Here is a 20,420-nt window from a genome sequence, read left to right as displayed (position 1 = left end):
CAGCGACGGGAGAGTGAGCCACGTTACTATCGCCGCCTCCCTGCGCTCTGGGGACTCCGGCGTCCCTTCTTAACTGTCCTGCTCCTTCCCCCCTCTGGTTCCCTGCAAAATAAAAGAGGGCGCCGGGAAAATTGGAAACCAGGCTGCTCCGTCTTAGGGGTAATCATATCAAAGACGAAAGCAATACAACCTGCCACCGCGTAACGCCCGGTCGTCTGTGGGTTTTAAGTACGGATTTATTCGTCTTCCTCCCTCAAAGGCCTGAAGGGTATGTTTTCACTTTCAGTGACTAAAACCAAGCAGCGCTGGCGAAGAACGGACATGCTTGACACTTGCCTGCAGCTACTCGTGTTGTGCTACGTTGTTTACCTGAAAAGGAGGCATTGACACTCTGTTGTTTTCATCCCTACCTTATCGGCTTGTGATACAACTGTAATAATAAATCAAAAGCTGCGAGAATAACACCTGGGAACTGAGCATGATAGGATCTTGAACAAAAGTAGCTGGTATCGACAGAAAGGGGAAGGGAAGGAATGGCATCCCGAGAGAGGCTGTATGAGCTTTGGATGCTTTACTGCAGTAAGGTAAATATTTGGTGGATTGTGGTGTTTGTGTGTCATTTTCTTATTTTGTTTGGAACTCAGGTATTTAAAATGTATCTATAACATTTTAAACATTTTTTTCTCCTTTTTTTGTTTTCTTTGGAAGTTAGATAGACTTGTCTAGCTTCTGTAAGGATATAACTCCATTTCTTAGCCTGCAACCTCATCTCTTGTTTTGCTCTTCAGGTTGTGGGTTTTCTTTGAGGTGTGAATTGCACAGTGTTCATAGCCTAGTTAAGCAGTTGCTGTAGTTATCTCTTTTAACTATGGGAATGCATATTCACATAGTTACTTGTTTTATAGAGCCATGGTAGTAAGATGTATTATATTCATTTAATTCACCACTGTTTAGTATTTACTTTTGTACTTACTGGTTTTCTGTTCAGCTTCAGTTTAATTTAAACTGTATTAGCAAAAACCTTAAAGAGCAGATTTCTTAAATTACTTCTGAGTCTTCCTTTCCCAGTTGTCACCATAACATGTAAGTACTCCGTTAATAATAATGACTTTCTTTAACCTGGCAGGAATGTTATTAGAATAGTGTCCTGTCTCTGTTTGCATTTTACAATTGCTGCTCAGTATGTACACAAATTGGATTGCAGATTATCTAAACAGATATCTGTAAAATAAAGAACATACAGAAAATAACTTTGCAGACAGAGGAAAGGAGTGGCCTGCTGTCATATAGGAACTCAATGGCAGTGTATAGCTTTTGGTGATTTTATATTCTGGCCTTTTTTTTTTTTTTAGACTCATGCTTCTTATGTATCAGTGTTTCTTTGACTTTTCAAACCAGTAGGACATTAAGGACAAACTTTCTCTTGTTCTTCCCAGTTCATTTCTAGAGAAGGCCCTTCTCAACAGCACAGAATGTGAGATTTCAAGTACAGACCATCTTAACAATGCCAGTGTGTAAAGCGTAAAGTCTTAATTGTAGCTTTTCTTAATTTTTGTGTGTGAGTTTGTAATCCCAATACTCTATATGTAGTTAAATATCAAACTAGCAAAAATACAGCAGCGTGGTTCGACTTCTTACTGCTGCGCACGTGGGTAATCTGTTGTGTTGAAACATATCTGCATAGTCCTTTGCCTTTTAAACTACTATAGTAATGCCAATGGCAGTAGGAAGTGAACTAGCACTGGAGGAGATGGATGTTTTGCCAGTGAGTTCATCAATGTGAGAACAAAGACACTGGGAACAGAGTCCAAGAATCCAGGCTTTCCTCAGTTTGAGGAAGCAGGGCTGCAGAGATGAGCCATGCTCTGAATTTCTTTGCCTGGACTCTCTGTCTCTTTTCTTCCTAGTTCTTTTTAAAATTATTGTCTGTCATACACCTTCTCCTGCTTTGTTTGAACTTTTAGTTCAGATTGGATGCTTTCCATCTCTGTGTTGTGTGCGTGCTAGTGGGAAGTTTGCATAAATAAAGGAGTACTGGTTAAAATGTGTTCTTTAGATCGCTTATAAGATGTTAATTTTCTTTATGGGAATGATGCGTGCACAGTCTAGTGAGCTCTCAGCTGGTGGAGGGTGGACTATTTAATTTTTTTTTTTCTTGTATACTCAGTCGTCATAACATGTTGGTGATATTTTTGGCGTTTTTCTTTCCAGACCCGTATATATTGAGAGCCTGATTGGGTGGGTCATAGGTTGAGAAGGCCTTGTTTTTTTAGTAGGAAAAAATATTTTAAAAATATAGCTGATCTTCAAAGTTTGGAGGCAACTAGAGTGACTCCAAAAAAAGAAGACTAAACTTTTTCAAAAAGTGCTTGACACAAACCTGCTTTTTCTCTCTCTTACCAACTTGTTCAGGTTAAAATGGTACCTTATTCTTCTGGGGCCAGGCATCCAGCATAACAGTGTTTTGTCTTCAGTTACATGTGGTGAAGAGCAACCAAGGAAGCTATGTTTTAGGATGTACAATGTTGTGAAGCCTTAGTGTAAACTAGGTTGTGCAGTCATTCACTGAAAACATCTGTGTGCTGTGCTTTGTTCTCCTTGGAGCATCTACCACAGTGGGAAGGTGTAGTAATAAATAATCACTAGTGACAGGATATGGTGGTTTAGGGGAAAGTGGTATTATACCTGGAAGTGCCTACTGAAGTGTGGTATCACATCCTTAGTGTTGCACTGTCATGACTTTGTTGTGGCTGACATGCTGGGAAGGAAAGCCAGGCAATTTCTTTGAACTACAAAAACTGCTGGAGCTCACAGTTGAGTAAGGTGGGAATTTGTTGTGCCACAATCTCAAATATTTTGATTTAGGTTTTGCAGCACTGTTAACTAAAACAACAGTGAAACCCAAGCTATTTTTTTGTGTATGATGCTTCAAATTACTGCTTATAATTAGTCTTGTCTGTCTTGCCTTTTTTAGATAATCAAGTCCTTCATGATAGTATGTTAAATATAGCACCCTGTGCTGAAGCACAGTTTTCATTGCTTTAAAATGATGAATGATGCTGTGTTAACGTCTTATCCTCTATCCTGAGTCATGACTTTTGACCACTTGACACATCTGACAGCAACAGGTGTCAGATGAACAATTACTTTTGTGCAAAGTAACTTTAGGAAGGCATTCCTCTGTTTTCATTTCCCCTTGTGCTATTTAGAAATTGGAGATCTCGGCACACATTAGCATGTAACTGGGACCTCTGCAGAAAGGAAAAGTTAATTTTTAGTTGGTATGCAGTTGGTTTTCATCTGGAAGTTTGTAATCTAAGATTAGGGTTTGGGTTTAGATTGTATTTTTCTGTTTCTGTTCCCCCCAAAAGCTTTTCTCTAGGCCATTATCTGCAAAGATGCAGGTAATGGCTTGTTGTCTAAGATGCCTGTGAAAGTAATAGCCGCACATGGATTTAGGATGCTTCAGATGTTGCATGGAAGCAGTTTAAATAATAATTGTATCGCAGCATTGTATTGTTCTTAGTCTGAGATGTCCCTGCCTTGAATTTTTTGTTGTTTTGTTTGTGCTTTCTTTTTTCTTTCTTTCTTTTTTAATGATAATGTCAAATTTTCTGCAAAGAAGACATTGTTAAGGATGCAATATGCTGGCATGTTTTTTGATAACTTTCAGCTTAAAATGTTTTGGGTTTTTTCCTGTTGAATTCTCTGTTGATGTACAATGATGATATCCCCTTGAATATTGATACTAATGTAAGCTGCTGTCCTCTTATCCAAATGTAGGAATGTGTGCATTTTAAGGTAATTGAATTATGTGTAGAATAGGAATCATAGCTCTTTTCTGTAGAGAATTTTCTCCAGTACGCTAGGTAGACAATGGTAGTATGTGAGAAATGAGAAATACTGTTGGTTTAAAGCCTTCAATAACTTACACAGGAGCATGAAACGGTTCATATGTAAGCGTGTATGCAGCAGATGCCTGAAAATGTATTACTAACATAATTGTACAGCAGAAGAGCTCTTTTAGTTGAATTGAAGCAGTCTGGGAAAAGGACATGCTTTCATGTGTCTGTGACTGAGGTAGTCTTTACCAGTTTTGCCATGTAGCCTTATACCAGCATGGATGTGATAATGTTACTGTTGTGATGTTAGCTGATTCGCCTTTTCTTAGATGTTAATGATGTATTGGTATAGAAAATAGATCTGTGGTTTCTAACCTGCTGAAGTAACTGTTGCTACAGATTCAACTTGCAGAGATTCAACCTCTCTCTTACATGTGAAACTTAAAATGAGCGCATTTCATCTTCTTCAGGTGTTCTGATAGGTATTTCAGACTCTTAGACATAAAACATGTCAGGATTTTGATATTTTTTGTTTTACTCAGAAAGTGATCAGATACTCTGTGCAAAGAGATTATTCTTTCCTATGTAAAAAACCTAATCGCCAATTGCTTTCATGTGGGGTTTCAGAGTCATAAATGCAGGCACTTAGATGCTCTATCACCTCAGGAAAATTTCAGTTTTCATTGTATTACAAGGATTCTGAGGTTTTTCTCACGCTCTCTTCTTCAGTGAAACTCTGATTTAATTCAAACACTGCTGTTACCTTATAAGTGATATAATAGTTTGAAGGGAAAGCCATGAGTCTGCTTTTCATGCAGGTTATAGCCTATGCCTCACACTTCAAAAAGGGAACAAACAATCTAGGTGTCAATAAGGTAGGGACTCTGAGTGTTACCAGTCCTAAAGCTAATCGTCATGTTCTGGTCTTTACTGATGCAGGCAGCTGAGACAGACGTATCACTTGCTGTGTTAAGAGCAGCAGACTTATTCAAGATGTCATTTTAAATGGACTTTCTAATATTGTGCTGTATTTTTTTGGTGGTGTTTTGCTGGTGCCTTCTTTTGTTTTTACAAAATCTGATTGTATTGAGATAAGTATGTTTTAGTTTTCTCTCTGGCGTAGTGAGGGGGTATCTATAGATTATAAGTATCTTCTTATTTAGTAATTTTAGCATGGAAAGATCTGTGGTACTTTTATAAGGAGAGCATTTTCTAGAACTTCATTGAAAGCTGGACATAAACCAAAACTGTTACATGTGATGTATGCATTGTCCCAAAAATGTCCTAAAGTGGTTAAAATCTTGTTACTTTGAGTTATTTTTTCCTCATCTGGTGTCCTTATAGGCTGCCTTACAAGAATCAAATGAAGACCTGAAAGAGAAAAGCGATCTTGGGAGAAATCATGGTTTCCATATGTTAGGCAGTAGCAGACCACTGTGATGAGTGAAGTGCTTCAAACTGGTGTGCTAGCAGTGCCAACTTTTCTGTAATGGCTGGCTTTACTATCAGAAGACTGTTGCAATGCAAATACTTAGAAGCTGGAACTTTGCCATATGAATGTGCATTTAATTGGCTAGAGTTAAATTTGCATTCACATTACAAGGTCATTCAAGTGAATGTGTACTCTGTGCTGTAAGTGAGAAGAGTTTGTAAAAGAATAATTTCCATTCATTCCCTGTTCCCATGTCTTATACTAACATAATGTGTAGAACTGAGATAAATTTGTCCTTGAATTGTGAGAATAAATGTATGTGTCTTTGGATCCTTTCAAGAATGTGCTCCTTGGGACGAATTTTGTTAGCGTTAACCACTGTGTGTTGGGCTGAAACTAACATAAAAAGAGGGTGCTCTTGATCGTCGAAAAAGTTGGCTTGGAGCAAGAAGATACCAGTTTTCTCAATGTGTAATTTTACAATCTTGCTAAGGTGACCTACCAAGTGGCTGTCACTGACAAAGGGTTATTGCTATATTGTCAATGTCCCTTCAATGACCATTTTACAAAGTACTGCCTCCCAGACAACATTTTATAGTTCAGCTGAATCCCTCTATTACCTGTATCAAAAGATTGTGGTATTTAATACAAGGATGATCAAATGACAGAAAGTGTATACCTTCCAAAGAGTGTTATGAAATTACAAGAGTTGGTTAATCAGTGTATGTTAAATAACGTGAGGTGTTGCTTACAAGGGTTTTTAACCCCTGTCTCTGTATAAAATTACAGAGTATTTGTAAATAAACTAAAAAAAAAAAAAACTACAATCAGATCAGGTTTTAGACATGACGATTGTAGGACTGCATAAAGCAATATGATTGAACTGAATTTTTCACCTAAATCATGTTGTAGCTGTATTTCTCAAAGAAATGTTGTTTTAGCAAAATTAGCTTAGTCATGGTAACAGACATGTAATTCAACAAGAATATAATCTTTGACGTTAAACTGTAAGCCCTGTATGAAACATTGACCTTTGCATCCCAAATATGATCTCATCCCAACTTAGCTTGCACTTGTCTTTTCTTGTGCAATTGCTGATTTGTCAGTGATTCACATCACATCAGTATATATCGCCTTTGTTACATTAAATAAAGAAGTATTCAGCTTACAGCTAGATGAATGCTTGAGCAAGCCAAATGTTCAGTAAAAGAAGTTTTTCATAAGTCATTTTGATGTAAATTCATGCCTCTGCTAAAAGTGAGTGAAGATTTATTAAACAATTGCTGTGTAACATATCTTTACTACAGATTGCTTAAAATATATCTCTGCATTCTGAGTGATTTTAACTTGTAGAAGAGCATTATCACAAGTCACTTGTGACCATGTATAGGTGAAAATATTTTTTCTGTCTTTATTTATGAGATGCTGAACTAAGAATGAATATTGAAGACCAAGAACAGTTGGTCTTCAATTCTGAATTTACTGTCTACTATTTGAAGAGATGTCTTATAGTCAAAGAACTAACACAATTCCAATAGTTACAAATAGAGCACTTTTCATATAAATAGTGTCTATACGGGAGACACTGGTCTCAACTTACAATAGCTGTTACCTTCTTTAATTGTGGACTAGGGTGAACACATGCTGATGGCTGTTCAGGGGCTCTGTCACAGAGAATGCAGACTTCAAGTTGAAACAAAACAGCAGATACATCTATCCAGACAGATGTAATAAAACCATAACATTTTGCAAGCCAGTTATTTCAGTTTCTTATAATTTCATAATATATTGAGCATTGTATGTATGTGTGTGTATGTATACATAAATATATATACACACACATATGCTACTTTTAGATAAATGTCTCAGGGTTTTTCATGCTTTTGCTCTAAGATTCAGAGTTTTACTGGTATCTAGCATGATGTTGAAATTCCTACATGGAATTTCAGAGCTATTTACAGAATTAGTGAGAAACAGCCAGCTCTGAGCATACCAACAAATGTGTTTCAGTTATAGCTTTTACTGAAATGAAAGCATCAAGTGTCCCTTAAATGGAATGGTTTATCACAAAGGTAAAAAAGACAAGCTTCTGTTTCCATGTGTTGATATAATAATAAAAGAGTCAATTTAACAAATACTGGGCTCTTGTGTGGTATCTCAGTTATGGCAGTTTTAACACAATTGTCTGGCTCAGATCTGGGGATAATATGTGTCCTGATAAAAGAATATTGCAGAATCAACTCCAATACACAGTATGGTGATGGTGCAATACAGAAATAGCAGAAAGACTTGCCAGCTGCCCGTTGAACAGCATTGAAGCTTAATGCCTGAATCCAAATGTTGTCAGTAGATACTGTTAAAAAATTTACAGGCTTCAGAAAGGTTAAACAGCTGCCATAGAAGAGAGAATGGCTTCTTTAATTACCAAGCTTTTCTTGATGAAAGAAATACAGATGAGAAGGAACTTTGACCCCTCCCCCCCAAACCCTAAACAACCAAACAAAACCAACCAATTATGTAAGGCATCAGCCTGGAGTTTCCAGTGACATAATCCTACTAAGTTTTGTAGAAAATGGCTGTGGTAGATAGAAGCTGGTTTTCAGTTACATTATCAACTCTATCAATAAATGTTTGGCTAGTGTTGAATTGTATAAAACTTGGAATCAATGCTTTAGTTCAATAATTACATGACACTGACACAAATACAGATTTCTTTTTGATAAGCTGCATACAACTTCTCAGCCTTTTTCTTATCTTCTGAAACACTACCTGTTGATATGGTGAAATAACAGGCCAATGATTTTACTGTTGTAGCACCATCCTACTTGTTTTCTCTGTTTTAAACTTTTATTTTCTCTTGGATCACACTCTAGGTTAGAAATTTGATGGCAAAAGCTGGCTTTCTGTGTGTTGTTGTTAAAACTGACTCCTTTTCTCATGTAAAATGATAGGATAACTTCAGATTTTAAAGGTATAAAGCATTAAACTCTAAACCTATCCTAAGATATGGTTTGAATTTTTGTTAAATTTAGGATTAGCTTGACTCTGTAGATGTTTGACATCATATTATTTTGGTTGCCTTAATTATTATGCTTAAAATACACCATCCCCCTTTTACTACTGTTAGTTCATTATGTCAACTTCGATGGGAAAAATGAATGTTAATAGAATGTAATATGTCACAGTATGGTAAATTCCTGGTAAGTGCCCTGTGCAGTGGACACTGGAAGACTGAAATACTGAATGCCAGCTTGTACATGGAGCCTCCCAGTGATACTTTCTATCAACTAGGAAGACATGAAAATCTGAGTTCAGATAAAGTAAATTCATCCCATGGGTAGCATCAGTCACATGCCAGTCTCAAGCTACAAGGCTGTAATTGTATTGTCATTCAAAAACAGCAGCAAAAAAGAGCATGAGAAAGAAAAATGAAGGCTTTGCTTCTGTTTTAGTAAGAAAACTTTCTTTTCTCCCCACTTTTGTTGAGGGTCTGAAGTAGAAAGGAAAAGGAGTAAAACTCTCAGGTATTTTATTTATTTATTTTGACCTAAGACATTGTCCTAGTTTTGAGCCACGAGCTGCCCAGGGTAAGGACAGGAAAGATATTTTACTCCCTTCCCAAGGAGCAAAACAAAAATGCTGCACACTGGATTGGAAGTTTAAAGGGAAATTCTATTTACCAATATATACAAAAGGCATTCAGGTAAAACAAATGCGTTCACAAATTACGCTCAGTTCTTCACCTGGACCTACCAGGCTAAAACCTTCCAGAGCCTTCCAGAAACCTCCATCCCACTCAGCCTCAGCAGGCCCAAGAGCAGGCACCCCCCGCTAGACCCAGGCTTACTGCAGGCTTCAACAGGCTCAGTGGGGTAGCTGAAAATTCGCTGCCAGCCAAGGCTGAGATGAAAAAGCTTTCCCCCACAAAAGATAACGGTGCACCTCCCAAGGTGGAGAGGAGAGAGAGATTTGGCTGTACAGTCCTTTAAATAGAGAAATACAAAACAATGGAATAGGATAACAGATTACAATATCCTGGGATGAACTGCCTTGTCCCCCTGGGACTTTCTAGCCTTTTCTTTGTGGTTATACCAATTAACTCTTGATTTCCCTTAATGTACAACAGGCATTAGTGGAAGATGAAAATTATTTTTCTTGTTTTGAAAAAAGAATAGATATATTCACTTTGTCTTCTATTGTTTGTGACCTAAATCGTATCATGGCTGACTGCTGTAGGTTTATTTTGCTATAAATCCATATGCTGAACGGAATTTTTTAACTTGTCCCAAAATAGTTGTTTCTATCATGATTCACTGCAATTCCCATTTATAAAAGAAAGCACATGCCTCCTTTTAATTCTATAAATGGAAAGATGCTTGTGCGAATTTTGAAAAAAGAGGTTTTTAGTTACTTGCCAAGAGCCTTACTTCTTTTGGATCAACAGCTCGTTCAAAAATCAGTGTTGTGATTAAAGTAAAATGTTGTGCCCAAAGTTGAGTACATATTTAGATAATGCATTGATAATTAGAATTGAGTTTATCAAGATGATTTAGCCAGTTTAGAATGGTTTATTATTAAGCATTTTTTTAATTCTAACTATCGTTGCTGCTATAATAGGTTTTATTTTGGCATTTTACAGGTTTGAAAGGTTCACAAGAAGCATAAGCACTTTGACGTATTTTAGAATAAAGGCTGCTAGGAAATCTCATGCTGAAGATGTTGCCTTTTATGTCTGAAAACATAAAGAGGAAAAAGCTCCCTTAAAATAAATTTTGTAATCCCCCAATAAATAGTTTATTTCAAACAGTGTTAAAAATGTTCCACAGTTCTGCATTATGCATACTACTTCAATTAGTGTTAAGACTTAAGATCTAGAGGCAGTATTTCATGTTTGATTTCCTACTGTTACTTTTTTATAGATCTAATTCAGCCTTAACACCAAGGGATTGTTCTTATTTTAAGTATTATGCTTAGGGATGAAGGATTAGTTGCCATAATACCAGTGCCAGGGAGGTTTTATGGTAGCACTTCTAAGCTGAAATCCACTTTGAAGGTTGACTGGCTGCTATGCACAGTAGTCTGACCAGGCTGGCCATTTGATAACTGCATGTTAAATTTAACGACTTCAAACAACTGTCTTGTCAAACAAGTCGGGCTTGTCTGACAGTCGGACTCTGAACTGCCCTGCAGGGAATTTTTGCCTTTAGAGCATGGAATGCAACACTGCAAATAGCCTCGGGTGGATCCAGCTTTTGTTTTTAGCAACTAATACTTCCTGAACACAGCTATAAAAATTGTACTGAGCTTTGCCCAGTTGTGTCTGTTTGCTTGATGACATGGGAGTTACTGTTAAATTTAAAAGCAGCCCTTCTATAAATACATTAATAGTGCCAATTGGAAATGTTGGGTAAATGTGCCTGTATGCCTCAACTGTGGGTCTGAAGACTTTAAGTGGAAGGACTTCAATACTCATTTTGTGTAAAATGTTTTCATTTGACTTGAGAGTAAGATGCAAGAGTTCAATTCTGCCAGCCTTGTTACAAATTTAAAAAATGTTATTACTGATGCAAAAAATTCTTGGTGACCTTCTTTATAGGCAAACTAGTTACTGAAAAAAACCTGACTGCATTAGACCATTTCTTTGTCATTCATTTCATTGATCTTCATAATGAGTAGAGAAAGCTATTGTAATTCTAGATAATTTAGTGTAGCAAAGAGAAAAGCCTGTCCTCAAGTTAGTGTAGATTTTGGCTATAATTTTTCCTTCATTGCTTAGAGAATGCCATGTCTGTCAGATATACCTGCTATTGGCTTTATTGTTAAGCACTGAAGTTTGTTCCCAAGTTGTGCCAAGTCTAAGGATGACCTTGCTAAACTCATTTATATATATAAACACTGTTAAATTGTTCGACTTCATGGGTAACTTGCTAATTGTCTGGCAGTGTTTAGCTGCAGTATTGCTTTCCATACTGTGGAAAGAATTGTACTAACTGTATTGGTAAAGAAAAAATCCCTACCCTCCTCTTGGTGTTTTATGGGACTGGTTTTTTTTCGTTTGTGGGTTTTTGTTTATTAGCTTCTCGTTGTTGTGGGGTTTTTTTTCCCTTTTTTTTTTGTTTGTTTGTTCGATCTTTCTTGTTTTATTTGGGGTAAAATAGAGCACTATACTGCTCAGGCCTGGCAGTCTTTCCTTTTAATGTGTAGAGAGCTATGACATTTGTTACTATGCTGGGAGCATCTTACGAAAATGGAAGCCTAAAGGGGTGTTGTGTTGTTTTGCTGTTTAGTTTTGTTGTTGTTGTTATTTAAAAAAAAAAAAAAACTAGAAATATTTAAGGAAGGGAAGGAACAAGGAAGTATTTTCATTTCCAGGTGCTCTGAGCTACAGTTGACTTACTGGGTTTAAAATATTGTGGTGTTTTTTGTTTGTTTGTTTTTTTAATTTTCATTACTGCAGGTGAAGGACTTATTGTTGCCATAGCAGTTTCACAGGCCTTCATTACAGTATGTTGAGCTCAGAAGCTTAAGCTTAAACTTTGCAGACTTGAGGTTATCAACTAGTGCATTTTTAACTTGTTTTTTTTTTTCACATGTCCTTACAATGACACTCTGAAGATAGCCTGACGGTTTCGGTTTATTACTGTAGTGAAGAGAAATGGCTAATTCAAGTTGAATTTTTAGCTTCTTGCAATGTCAATGTATGGAGGAATTTTCTTTTAGAAATTTTAGGTTTCTGCATAAGCATTATTGTTCAAATAAGATATTGAAGCTTGTCTTGCAGAAAACCTAGGCAAGTTTCAGGTAAATAAGCTGCAAGGTTTTTGAAAACCAACATTTTCTTATCTTCTGGTGATTAGAAAGTTGTAACCGATGAAAGGTATTTTATTACCATATAGAGCTTCTTTCTGCTTTTACTGCTGTTGCACAAATAAAAAATTTCCTTCTGAATTTCTTGCTGGTCTCATAGGGCATATCTGCAGAGTGTGTGCAGCAAGAGTGGGAAAAAATACCAGTCTAACCTTGTTTTATTACAGTTTGTCCTTGCAGTGTGTTATCAAAGCGTAAGTTGCTTTGCAAGCAGTGTTTTCAAAGCATAGTGCATCTTCAACCAGCACCACAGAAAACGATTGGGAGTTACTATCTGAGATACAGCCTCCAGCTATCTGTCTACAGAATGACAACAGAAGAGTAATAATGAAAGTGGGGAATAGGATAATATAGTCTATAGGTTTCACTGTTTTTTTTTACTAGTACAAAGACTTATGAGTATTTAAGATGCTTTATTGTGGTCTGAGTTACACTACTTGCTTGCAGATGTAATGGAGCAGCTAACAATTTGTAGTGAATCAGTTGGAGGCAAGGTTGCAGTTCAGTGATTTGTTGCTCTTGGTAGCAGCACAGATCTGATGTATTGCCATACCAACAGGATGCAATCTTGTGCCATGTGGTACACAGATATTTGTCAGATTGCAGTGTATACCAGCTCAAAAAGTTAATCTGGCACTGAAGAACACAAATATATTCATATTAAAATTAAGTCAATTTGTGTTTTGCTGTTAATGCGGTTTACCACTTCTGTCATTAGAAAATCGAGGATACTTGAAGAGGTGATAGGAAAAGAACTTCTTGACCATCTTTTGGTTTGATCTTTAAGTGGTTTGATCTCTGAACCTGAGATGTGTATTCTGTATTTACCTGGTTGAAGTTTAAGTACAAGTAGTATCTTGGAAAACTTGAATTTATTCTTTATCTCAACAGTTTTCATTCTGTATGTTGCAATCTAATTTTGAGGACAATCAGTATGTGTGTTGAAGATAACTGGTAGTTCAGTGCATATGAAACATGAGGACAAAACGTCGCTATGCTTGCAATTTTGGACAATTTTTTAATAGAGAAATAAAGGGAATAATGACTTAAAATATTAAAAGGGCAATAAAAGCAGTGGTGAGGAGGAGAAATGTTTTGAAGGAGGGAGAGATTAGGAATGGTGTGGAAGAAGGGGAGATAAGATAATCATGTCTTAAAATTAACAAGAAAATGGAGTAAAGGCAAATAATAACGAAGCAAATAATCAGACAAGATACATAGCTAGCTGAGGGTTTTATTTGACCCTGTTGTCATAGTATCTGAACACATTTCATATATAATTAATGGTGCTAGTGAAGCAAATTGTGCCTGGGTGTTTCTGACACTTCTTACTACAGTTAGAGGAGTCTGGATCTCCATTTTATTCTAGGGATTTTGGATTTGTTTTTTTTTTTTTTTTTCTTGTGGGAGGTTCTTTTGTAGGTAGTTATTTTGCATTGACAGGACTCTTTCTTGGTGACTGACTTTTACATTGAATGCTGTGTTATTTACAGGTTGGTCCTTGGTTTTAACATTGCAGGGAAGTAATCTGTTTTTTGGAACATCTGTGGCAATGCAAAAGCAGTAAGGAGGAGATACATACAAGGGAAAAGAGGAGGATGAAGAAAAAAGTTTTGAACTCATGCAAAGTTTTGTAAATTATGAAGTAGATATAGAAATCACATAAAATTGAAATACTTTAGGCAAGTGTTATAAAGTTATTCTGAAAATTATTTGTAACATAGAATGTGGGACTGCATTAATGTATATTAATGGACATAACCATACGGTCCTTGTGGAGGAATATGTTAGCGATGGTCTGGCATCTTGCTTTTTAAAATTGAGCAGCTTAACTTCTAGGCTGAGACTCTCTCAAATGGCATATTTTGACAGAATTTTCCTTTGGTGGCTTGTGGTGTACTATCTGTGCTCCCTGCTGGTACTGTACCCAGCTCTGAGGAACTGCTGGTCACAGAGAGAGTCTGTGTGCTCTACTAAGAACAACTAGGCAGCCTAAATTTAAATCCATATCTGTTTTATAGTTATCTAGTACACAAGCCACAGGCTCTGCCTTGTCTCTTGGAACACTGCATCTGGCTCTAGCTGCCATATTGATCAATGAATGAAGCAAAAAGCAAATTATTTTGTGATTAGGATTGTTATTGGAGTTCTTACTTAATTTTTTTTGAAGCCATTAAAAGTGTTACCTACTAATGTCTATGCTATCAATGCTAGAATATACTAGTAATTTTGTAAAGCTGGTACTTATTACTCTGTAGAATAAGTAAAGATTGTTGGTGGGTGGGGAAGCTAAAATGCTTTGGTTGTCATCAGTACCAGGAAGTGAAAACACATGAACTAATGAACAGAGCAGGATTTGCCACATGAGCATAACATGACTGAGAACAGAGGACACAATTTTAAAAAAATTTAGTTCTAAAAATCTGTGTATTCCTTTCATTCTCCTGGTTGAAATGTCTTAAGAGCTTTCCATTCAAGTTACTATACAGGGTTCTTAATGGATTGCTTTCAGTGCAACATTGTCTAACATTCTCTTGTTTTTACAGAAAGATCCAGATTACCTGAAGCTCTGGTTGGATAGTTTCGTTTCTAGCTATGAACAGTTTCTGGATGTGGACTTTGAGAAGCTGCCAACCAGGTGTGTAGAATTACAGACTTGATCATCTTTGTTTGGTATGTGAAACACACCTGGCTGAGAGCCCATTCTTGTTCAGCAAAAATACTGTCTTTAAACAGAAGGAAGATTTTTAGTTGTTGAATGGCACTCCCATTCTTTTGAAGGCCAAGTTGGGTTGTGAATAATTAAACAGGGCAAATACTGGCATTTATATTATATCAGGAGTTGGCACGTGTATCCATCAGTCTTGCTTATAGGAATAATCATTATTATTTATGCATTTTTTCAATAAGTATTCATTAATTGTTGCATATGAAATAGTATTAGTCAGTATTAGTGCTTGGTATCTCTATCAGCAGTGAATGAAGAGAAGCAAGATGTAGGTAAAGAGTCTTTTGGGGGATTGTTTTTAAGATTAAGGATAAGGATCTGGATATCTTAGCTGAAAACATTTTAAAAATAAGAATATGCACAAATTATAAACTTGAAAGTGATTTCTTTGTATGTCTCTGTGAAGACTTCAGTTCAGGCTAAGAGTATTGTTTGCTTCACTCATCTTGCTGACCACAAGTTCTCAGATATAATCTTGAAGTCATATTGAGGTCTAATTTTGGAGATGTATACTTAGTATTTTGAATTTGCCTGCTGTATTCTAAGAATTGTGTTTTCAAGACTAACTTGGCAAATGACTAATAGAAGCTTAGGCATGGGATGCTTCTTTTTGGTTTTGGGATGCTTGCATGAACTAATGATTTTAAGAAAAATCAAGTGTAACAGGAATCAGAAGTCGTGAGAACCAGTCAGTGTTACAGCTGGTACCACTACTCATGTTTGAATGCAAAGAATGGCTCCCCCTGCATGATGGCTGCGGTCCAAGCCCTGTTGAAATCAATGGAAATTCTTTAATGGGCTTTGGAGGAGATCCTGTTTGAAGTGTAAGTGATACGCTCTACTGTTACAAGGAAATGACTGCTGCAACAGGATCTCAGTGGATAAAACCTGAGCTTCTCAATGCTTTGTATTAAAATTTTCCTCATAATGAATGCAAAATATATAGTAAAATTACCAAGGAGAATGACCTTCAAATTGGTTCTGTGTTGTTTCAGAAGATCTATTTTCTTTGCGGTGTCAAAAATGCATCTTACTTTGTTTAGTTAAGGAAAAGGTTTATCCTTTTGACACAGGGTATCTTTAACATACTACTTACTATTGAAATCTGAACATTGGAAGAGAAGAGTGTCTTGGTGCTTCTAAGTTTTAAGTGTGTTTCGCTTATATGTGTTCATGGCATTTGGGTTAATTTTTGTTGTATTTTTACAGAAAGGACGGAAAACCAAACATGAAGCTTAGCTGTGCAGAACAAGAGCAGAATCTTCATTGTGCTGAAGGATGGTTTAGTGAACATAAAAATAGTGTTTTTTTTTCTGAGGTTAATGACAGGATTAGTGATTTAGTCTGGAAGAATAGGCCTATGTGGATTAAGACTCATTTTTATAACAGATATAGATAAAGTGTATCGAAATAACATGGGGTTGAAGACAGATCATTCCTGTGCTCTGATGGCTGGATGAAAAATCGAGGTGTTTGATAGGAGATACAGGAATTAACAAAGAATTGCAGGTTTTGCCCTTACTTGCATTTGTGAGATAATCAGGCTTGTGCAAAGTAGTGTCTTTCCAGAGTTTGTCAGTTTATATTGCAGGCATTTGTTCTGGAACTGATATTGTTGAGCCATTAAAAAAGAGCAAGTAGGTAACTGTGGAACCACCAAATGCTCATTTTCTTTCACTCCTCTTGGGGCCATTGGACCCTGTAGTCTCAATATTTCTTTTTTTTTTTTTAACTGAAATTGCTTATTAAATAATTCTGTCTCTTGGTTTTGCAAGTAATGTATGAAGCTAGCTAAAATGAGAAACTGAGTGGAAACTTATGCAAAGTACCATAGAAATAGCACTTTGTCAACTTACTTACTTTACAGCACTGTGTTCCAAAATGCTTACCACTGGCAGAGGAGAGATTGAAAATCCCAGTGTGTTTTTGGTCTGTAATATGTGAATACAATATAGAGGCTAATTTAGCTTCCTTCCAAATACCTGAGATGGCTTTTATGTTACCGCATAACTATGTTAATGTAATGCAAGGGAATTTTAAATAAAAAGAACCCAAATGCTCTGGGATAAAAAGAAGTTTGATTACTTAAAAATATTTATTTATTCATTTATTGATATACTTCATGCTATATTCAGTTTGAATAATCCCAGTTAACATTTCTTGTGCCAGTCTTGCATAAGGCAGTAAATTCTTGTGGGTTGTGCAATAGCAGAGATGGGCAGCTACTGCAGAAAAAACATTCTTTGGGACTTGAGGCATGAAGGGTATGCTTTTGTTAAGTATTTTATGATCATACTGAAAAAGACTTGTTTGCCACTTCAGGAAGATTACTTCTGGATATATCTGATTTTGGCTGTCAAAAGACAAAGTCTTCCTAATACAGAGATGGCCAGTTACCAGATAGTGAGGAGCCGTATGTGTAGTCCCAAAAGGTACAAATCTGTTGCATCTGTGAGGTGAAAGTGCCATCATAGAAAATAAAATGTCTTTCTTGAGTTGTGTTGGTAAAATGCAGTTGCTCTCAGTTTTACCAGCTTGGAGCTTAGGCCCTGTAAAATTTGTGTTAAATCATTGAATCCCTCGAGAGTCTGAATCCCAGGATCTGAAAAGCAAATTGCACAGCTCTGAAGAGGCAAAGAGGCGAACAGTGTTTGATCCTCTGTGTATCTATAGGTAACACTTGTTTTCTAGGACGTGAGAGCTTGCTGTCTTTATATGTCTGGTTGTTTTACTAAATTTGGCCTCAGTTTTTGCCTCCTTATAGGTTTCGTTTTCAAGTTTATAAGCTAAACAATGTATTGCTTCACATTTCCCTCAAATAGTTGCAGTTGCACTGTTTAGAATCAGTCATTGCATTTCTCTGTACTTTTTGATGCCTTACACAGGTGTATGTGTGCAAGTGGATTTTTGAGCTAGCTGAATTTTTCATTTGTTGTCATTTTCCCCCTGGCTTTGGCCATGTTGCAGGCTTTTGTAACCTCTAAGGCTCTTGCTTACGTCAGTCTTTTCCTGTGTAGAGATCATAGAGAATGTGTCAGGGTTAAGAGCTGTTGCCAAAGGCAAACTCTCTTTATCAGGTGCAGCAGTGGATAAACAGTCTTCATCTCAGAGAACAGCTTTGGTAGGGTTGTTGCATTTAACACCAATACAACAATCTTTGTGTCTCCTAAAAAAATTGTATTTGCTTGGTTAATGATATCCAGAAACTGATAAGTATGGGATCCCGATTTTAAGTATTCCTTCCTTCCATCTTACTGTGAACAGCTTTCTTTTTGTATTTAATCTTATTTTGTATGGCTTTTTGTAATTTATGTAAGGAAGATAGAAGGTTCACTGTCAATGAATACCAACTAGATCTCAATAGCTATTTAATGATTGACATCTAATTTAGCTTTTAATCTTCAGGTGGAAGTTGAAAATATTTCTCTTGCTTAGTTTCCATGTTTCATTCTATTGTAGTCATCCCTTAAATTATATAGGGATTTCTATGGTCACCTCTTTACCTGTTGAAGACCATGCAATTTCTCTATGGCCATTAATGATGGTTTATTGCTTGGAAGAGGGTTTAAGAAACCACTTAATGAATTTTTAACACTTTTTTTTTTCAGTGTGGTTCATTGCTGAGGAAAGGGAAGCTCAGGATAGCATGTTGTCAACATCTCCTTATGCTTCATTGGAAAATGTTTGAGCTATCCATTCAGTAATTTTTCTTATAGAGGTTTATTGGAACACTACTTGTGCACTTTGAAATTGATTGGTAGTATGTCATTTGCATGATTAACAACTCTGTGTGTGGGTTTTTTGTCCTTAGGGTGGATGACATTCCTCCAGGAATATCACTGCTTCCTGATAACATTCTTCAGGTCCTCAGGCTTCAGCTGCTACAGTGTGTCCAGAAAATGTCAGATGGACTGGAAGAGCAGCAGCAGGCTCTGTCTCTTCTACTTGTGAAATTCTTCATCATCCTTTGCAGGTACGTGTTCTGACTGCTGCATCAGTAACGGTATTGTTTTGTTTACAAAACCTTAATTCAGCCTATAAACATAGGTTCTAATGACATGCAATGTGATTTGGAACTTTACAGTAGGAACAGGGAAATAGCATTTCTCACAGTCTTAAATTAAAGGAAGAAGGAATAAAAGACAGAGGAGAGCAATCTAATCATCTTAGCAGTAATGATTGCCATGAGAAATGGAGTAGAAGGGAAGTAGACATTAAATTCCTTGTAATTATTTAAAATATACGAATTCCAGATATGGTGTACCTGGTATAAGAAATACTTTTAAAATAAAAGGCACACTCTAACAAGTGTGGGATATGAAATAACTCATGAGGGAATTGTACAGGAAGAACTGTTTCACATTCTTACCATACTTATAATTCCATAAACAACTTAGGAAACTAACTTGCTAAACTTAATACAACTGGCTTCCTTCTGACCTTAATGCTTTATTTTGTTGAAGCAGGTGAATAAACTGTTTTTAGGGATCTGTTCCTCATTAATTCTTCAGTCTTTTACCATAAACTGCATTATGGGAGAAAGGAGACAAAATATAATAGGGAATCCCCCTTTTCAAGGAGTATTTGAAGGGTTTTTTTTAGTCCTTTAGCTCTCCCTACCCCTCAAACAATGCAAGGGGTTGTAGGACAGCGTTTAAGTATCCTGGAGCATTAAATAAGCTGAGTAGATAACGATAACATGTTTCTGAATTACATGCTGTGATCAGTTTTAGTAATTGTTGAAAAATTCTCCTTATATCATCACTCCAGTATTTGATCTCTGTTATTTGTCCTCAAGACTAAGAAGTAACATGTGTATGCTGTTTCTTCATTGCTGTTGACTTATTTGCAGTCTAAACGAAAGTATTAGATGTTTATTTTCCTTGGGAGAATTTAAAGCGAATAACTGCTTCTAGGTAATCTGTTTTCTAAACTTCTAGAAAGTCTATGCCCTAGTAGTGTGAGAGAAGTGGAAGTTGCTGTTTTTGTTATCAGATGCCATTTCTGAGCTTTCTATTTAGTATCCTGGGAATCTGCTTAACCTCTGAAACCCCAAATTCCAGACAGAACTAGCGTACAGCAGAGCAAATCAGGCCTTTCTTTTTCTTCCTATCAGAAGAAAACTTTTGAGCTGTTAGTGTGACAGAAACATTTGAGTACATGCAATGTTTTGGAAAGTATTTTTGAAATGCTATTATACTTTTATATGATTGTAGACAGAATGCTAAAACATTGTTTGACCTTGCCCCAAATGGTACACTGTGTACATTTCTGTGGTTTTTATGTTGTCTTCCTAGAAATTTGGCTAATGTGGAGGAGATTGGGATGTGTTCATACATTAACCATGTTATCACCATGACTACGTTATACATTCAACAGGTATGTGGTTAACAATTCACATCTCTTATTTTTGCCTTCCAATACTTCCTGCTCCTACTTTTGTGGTCCTCTTTTTCAGTAATAGTGTTGTGTGGGGAACAATTTATGGGCTCTGAAGTGTTCTGGAAGAGATGACGATTACTTTTCAACTTCTAGCAATCTTTTGACCACA

The 20,420-nt window shown here is 36.5% G+C and overlaps 1 protein-coding gene across 1 annotated transcript in view; it reads left to right on the top strand.

The window, feature by feature from the left end:
* Positions 1-561: 561 nt before the first annotated feature.
* Positions 562-20,420, top strand: part of NBEAL1 (neurobeachin like 1) — a 71,060-nt gene continuing 51,201 nt past the window's right edge. Inside the window, exons 1-4 of the mRNA XM_054381365.1 lie at positions 562-584; positions 14,688-14,779; positions 18,681-18,842; positions 20,167-20,248. Coding sequence (XP_054237340.1) covers positions 567-584; positions 14,688-14,779; positions 18,681-18,842; positions 20,167-20,248 — 354 coding nt within the window. The 5' untranslated portion in view covers positions 562-566. The remainder of the gene's footprint in view (positions 585-14,687; positions 14,780-18,680; positions 18,843-20,166; positions 20,249-20,420) is intronic.

The sequence above is a fragment of the Indicator indicator genome, chromosome 5, assembly GCF_027791375.1.
Source record: "Indicator indicator isolate 239-I01 chromosome 5, UM_Iind_1.1, whole genome shotgun sequence".
In the NCBI taxonomy this organism is placed as follows: domain Eukaryota; kingdom Metazoa; phylum Chordata; class Aves; order Piciformes; family Indicatoridae; genus Indicator; species Indicator indicator.
The sequence above is the reverse complement of the archived record's forward strand: the minus strand, read 5'-3'. Positions and strand labels throughout refer to the sequence as shown.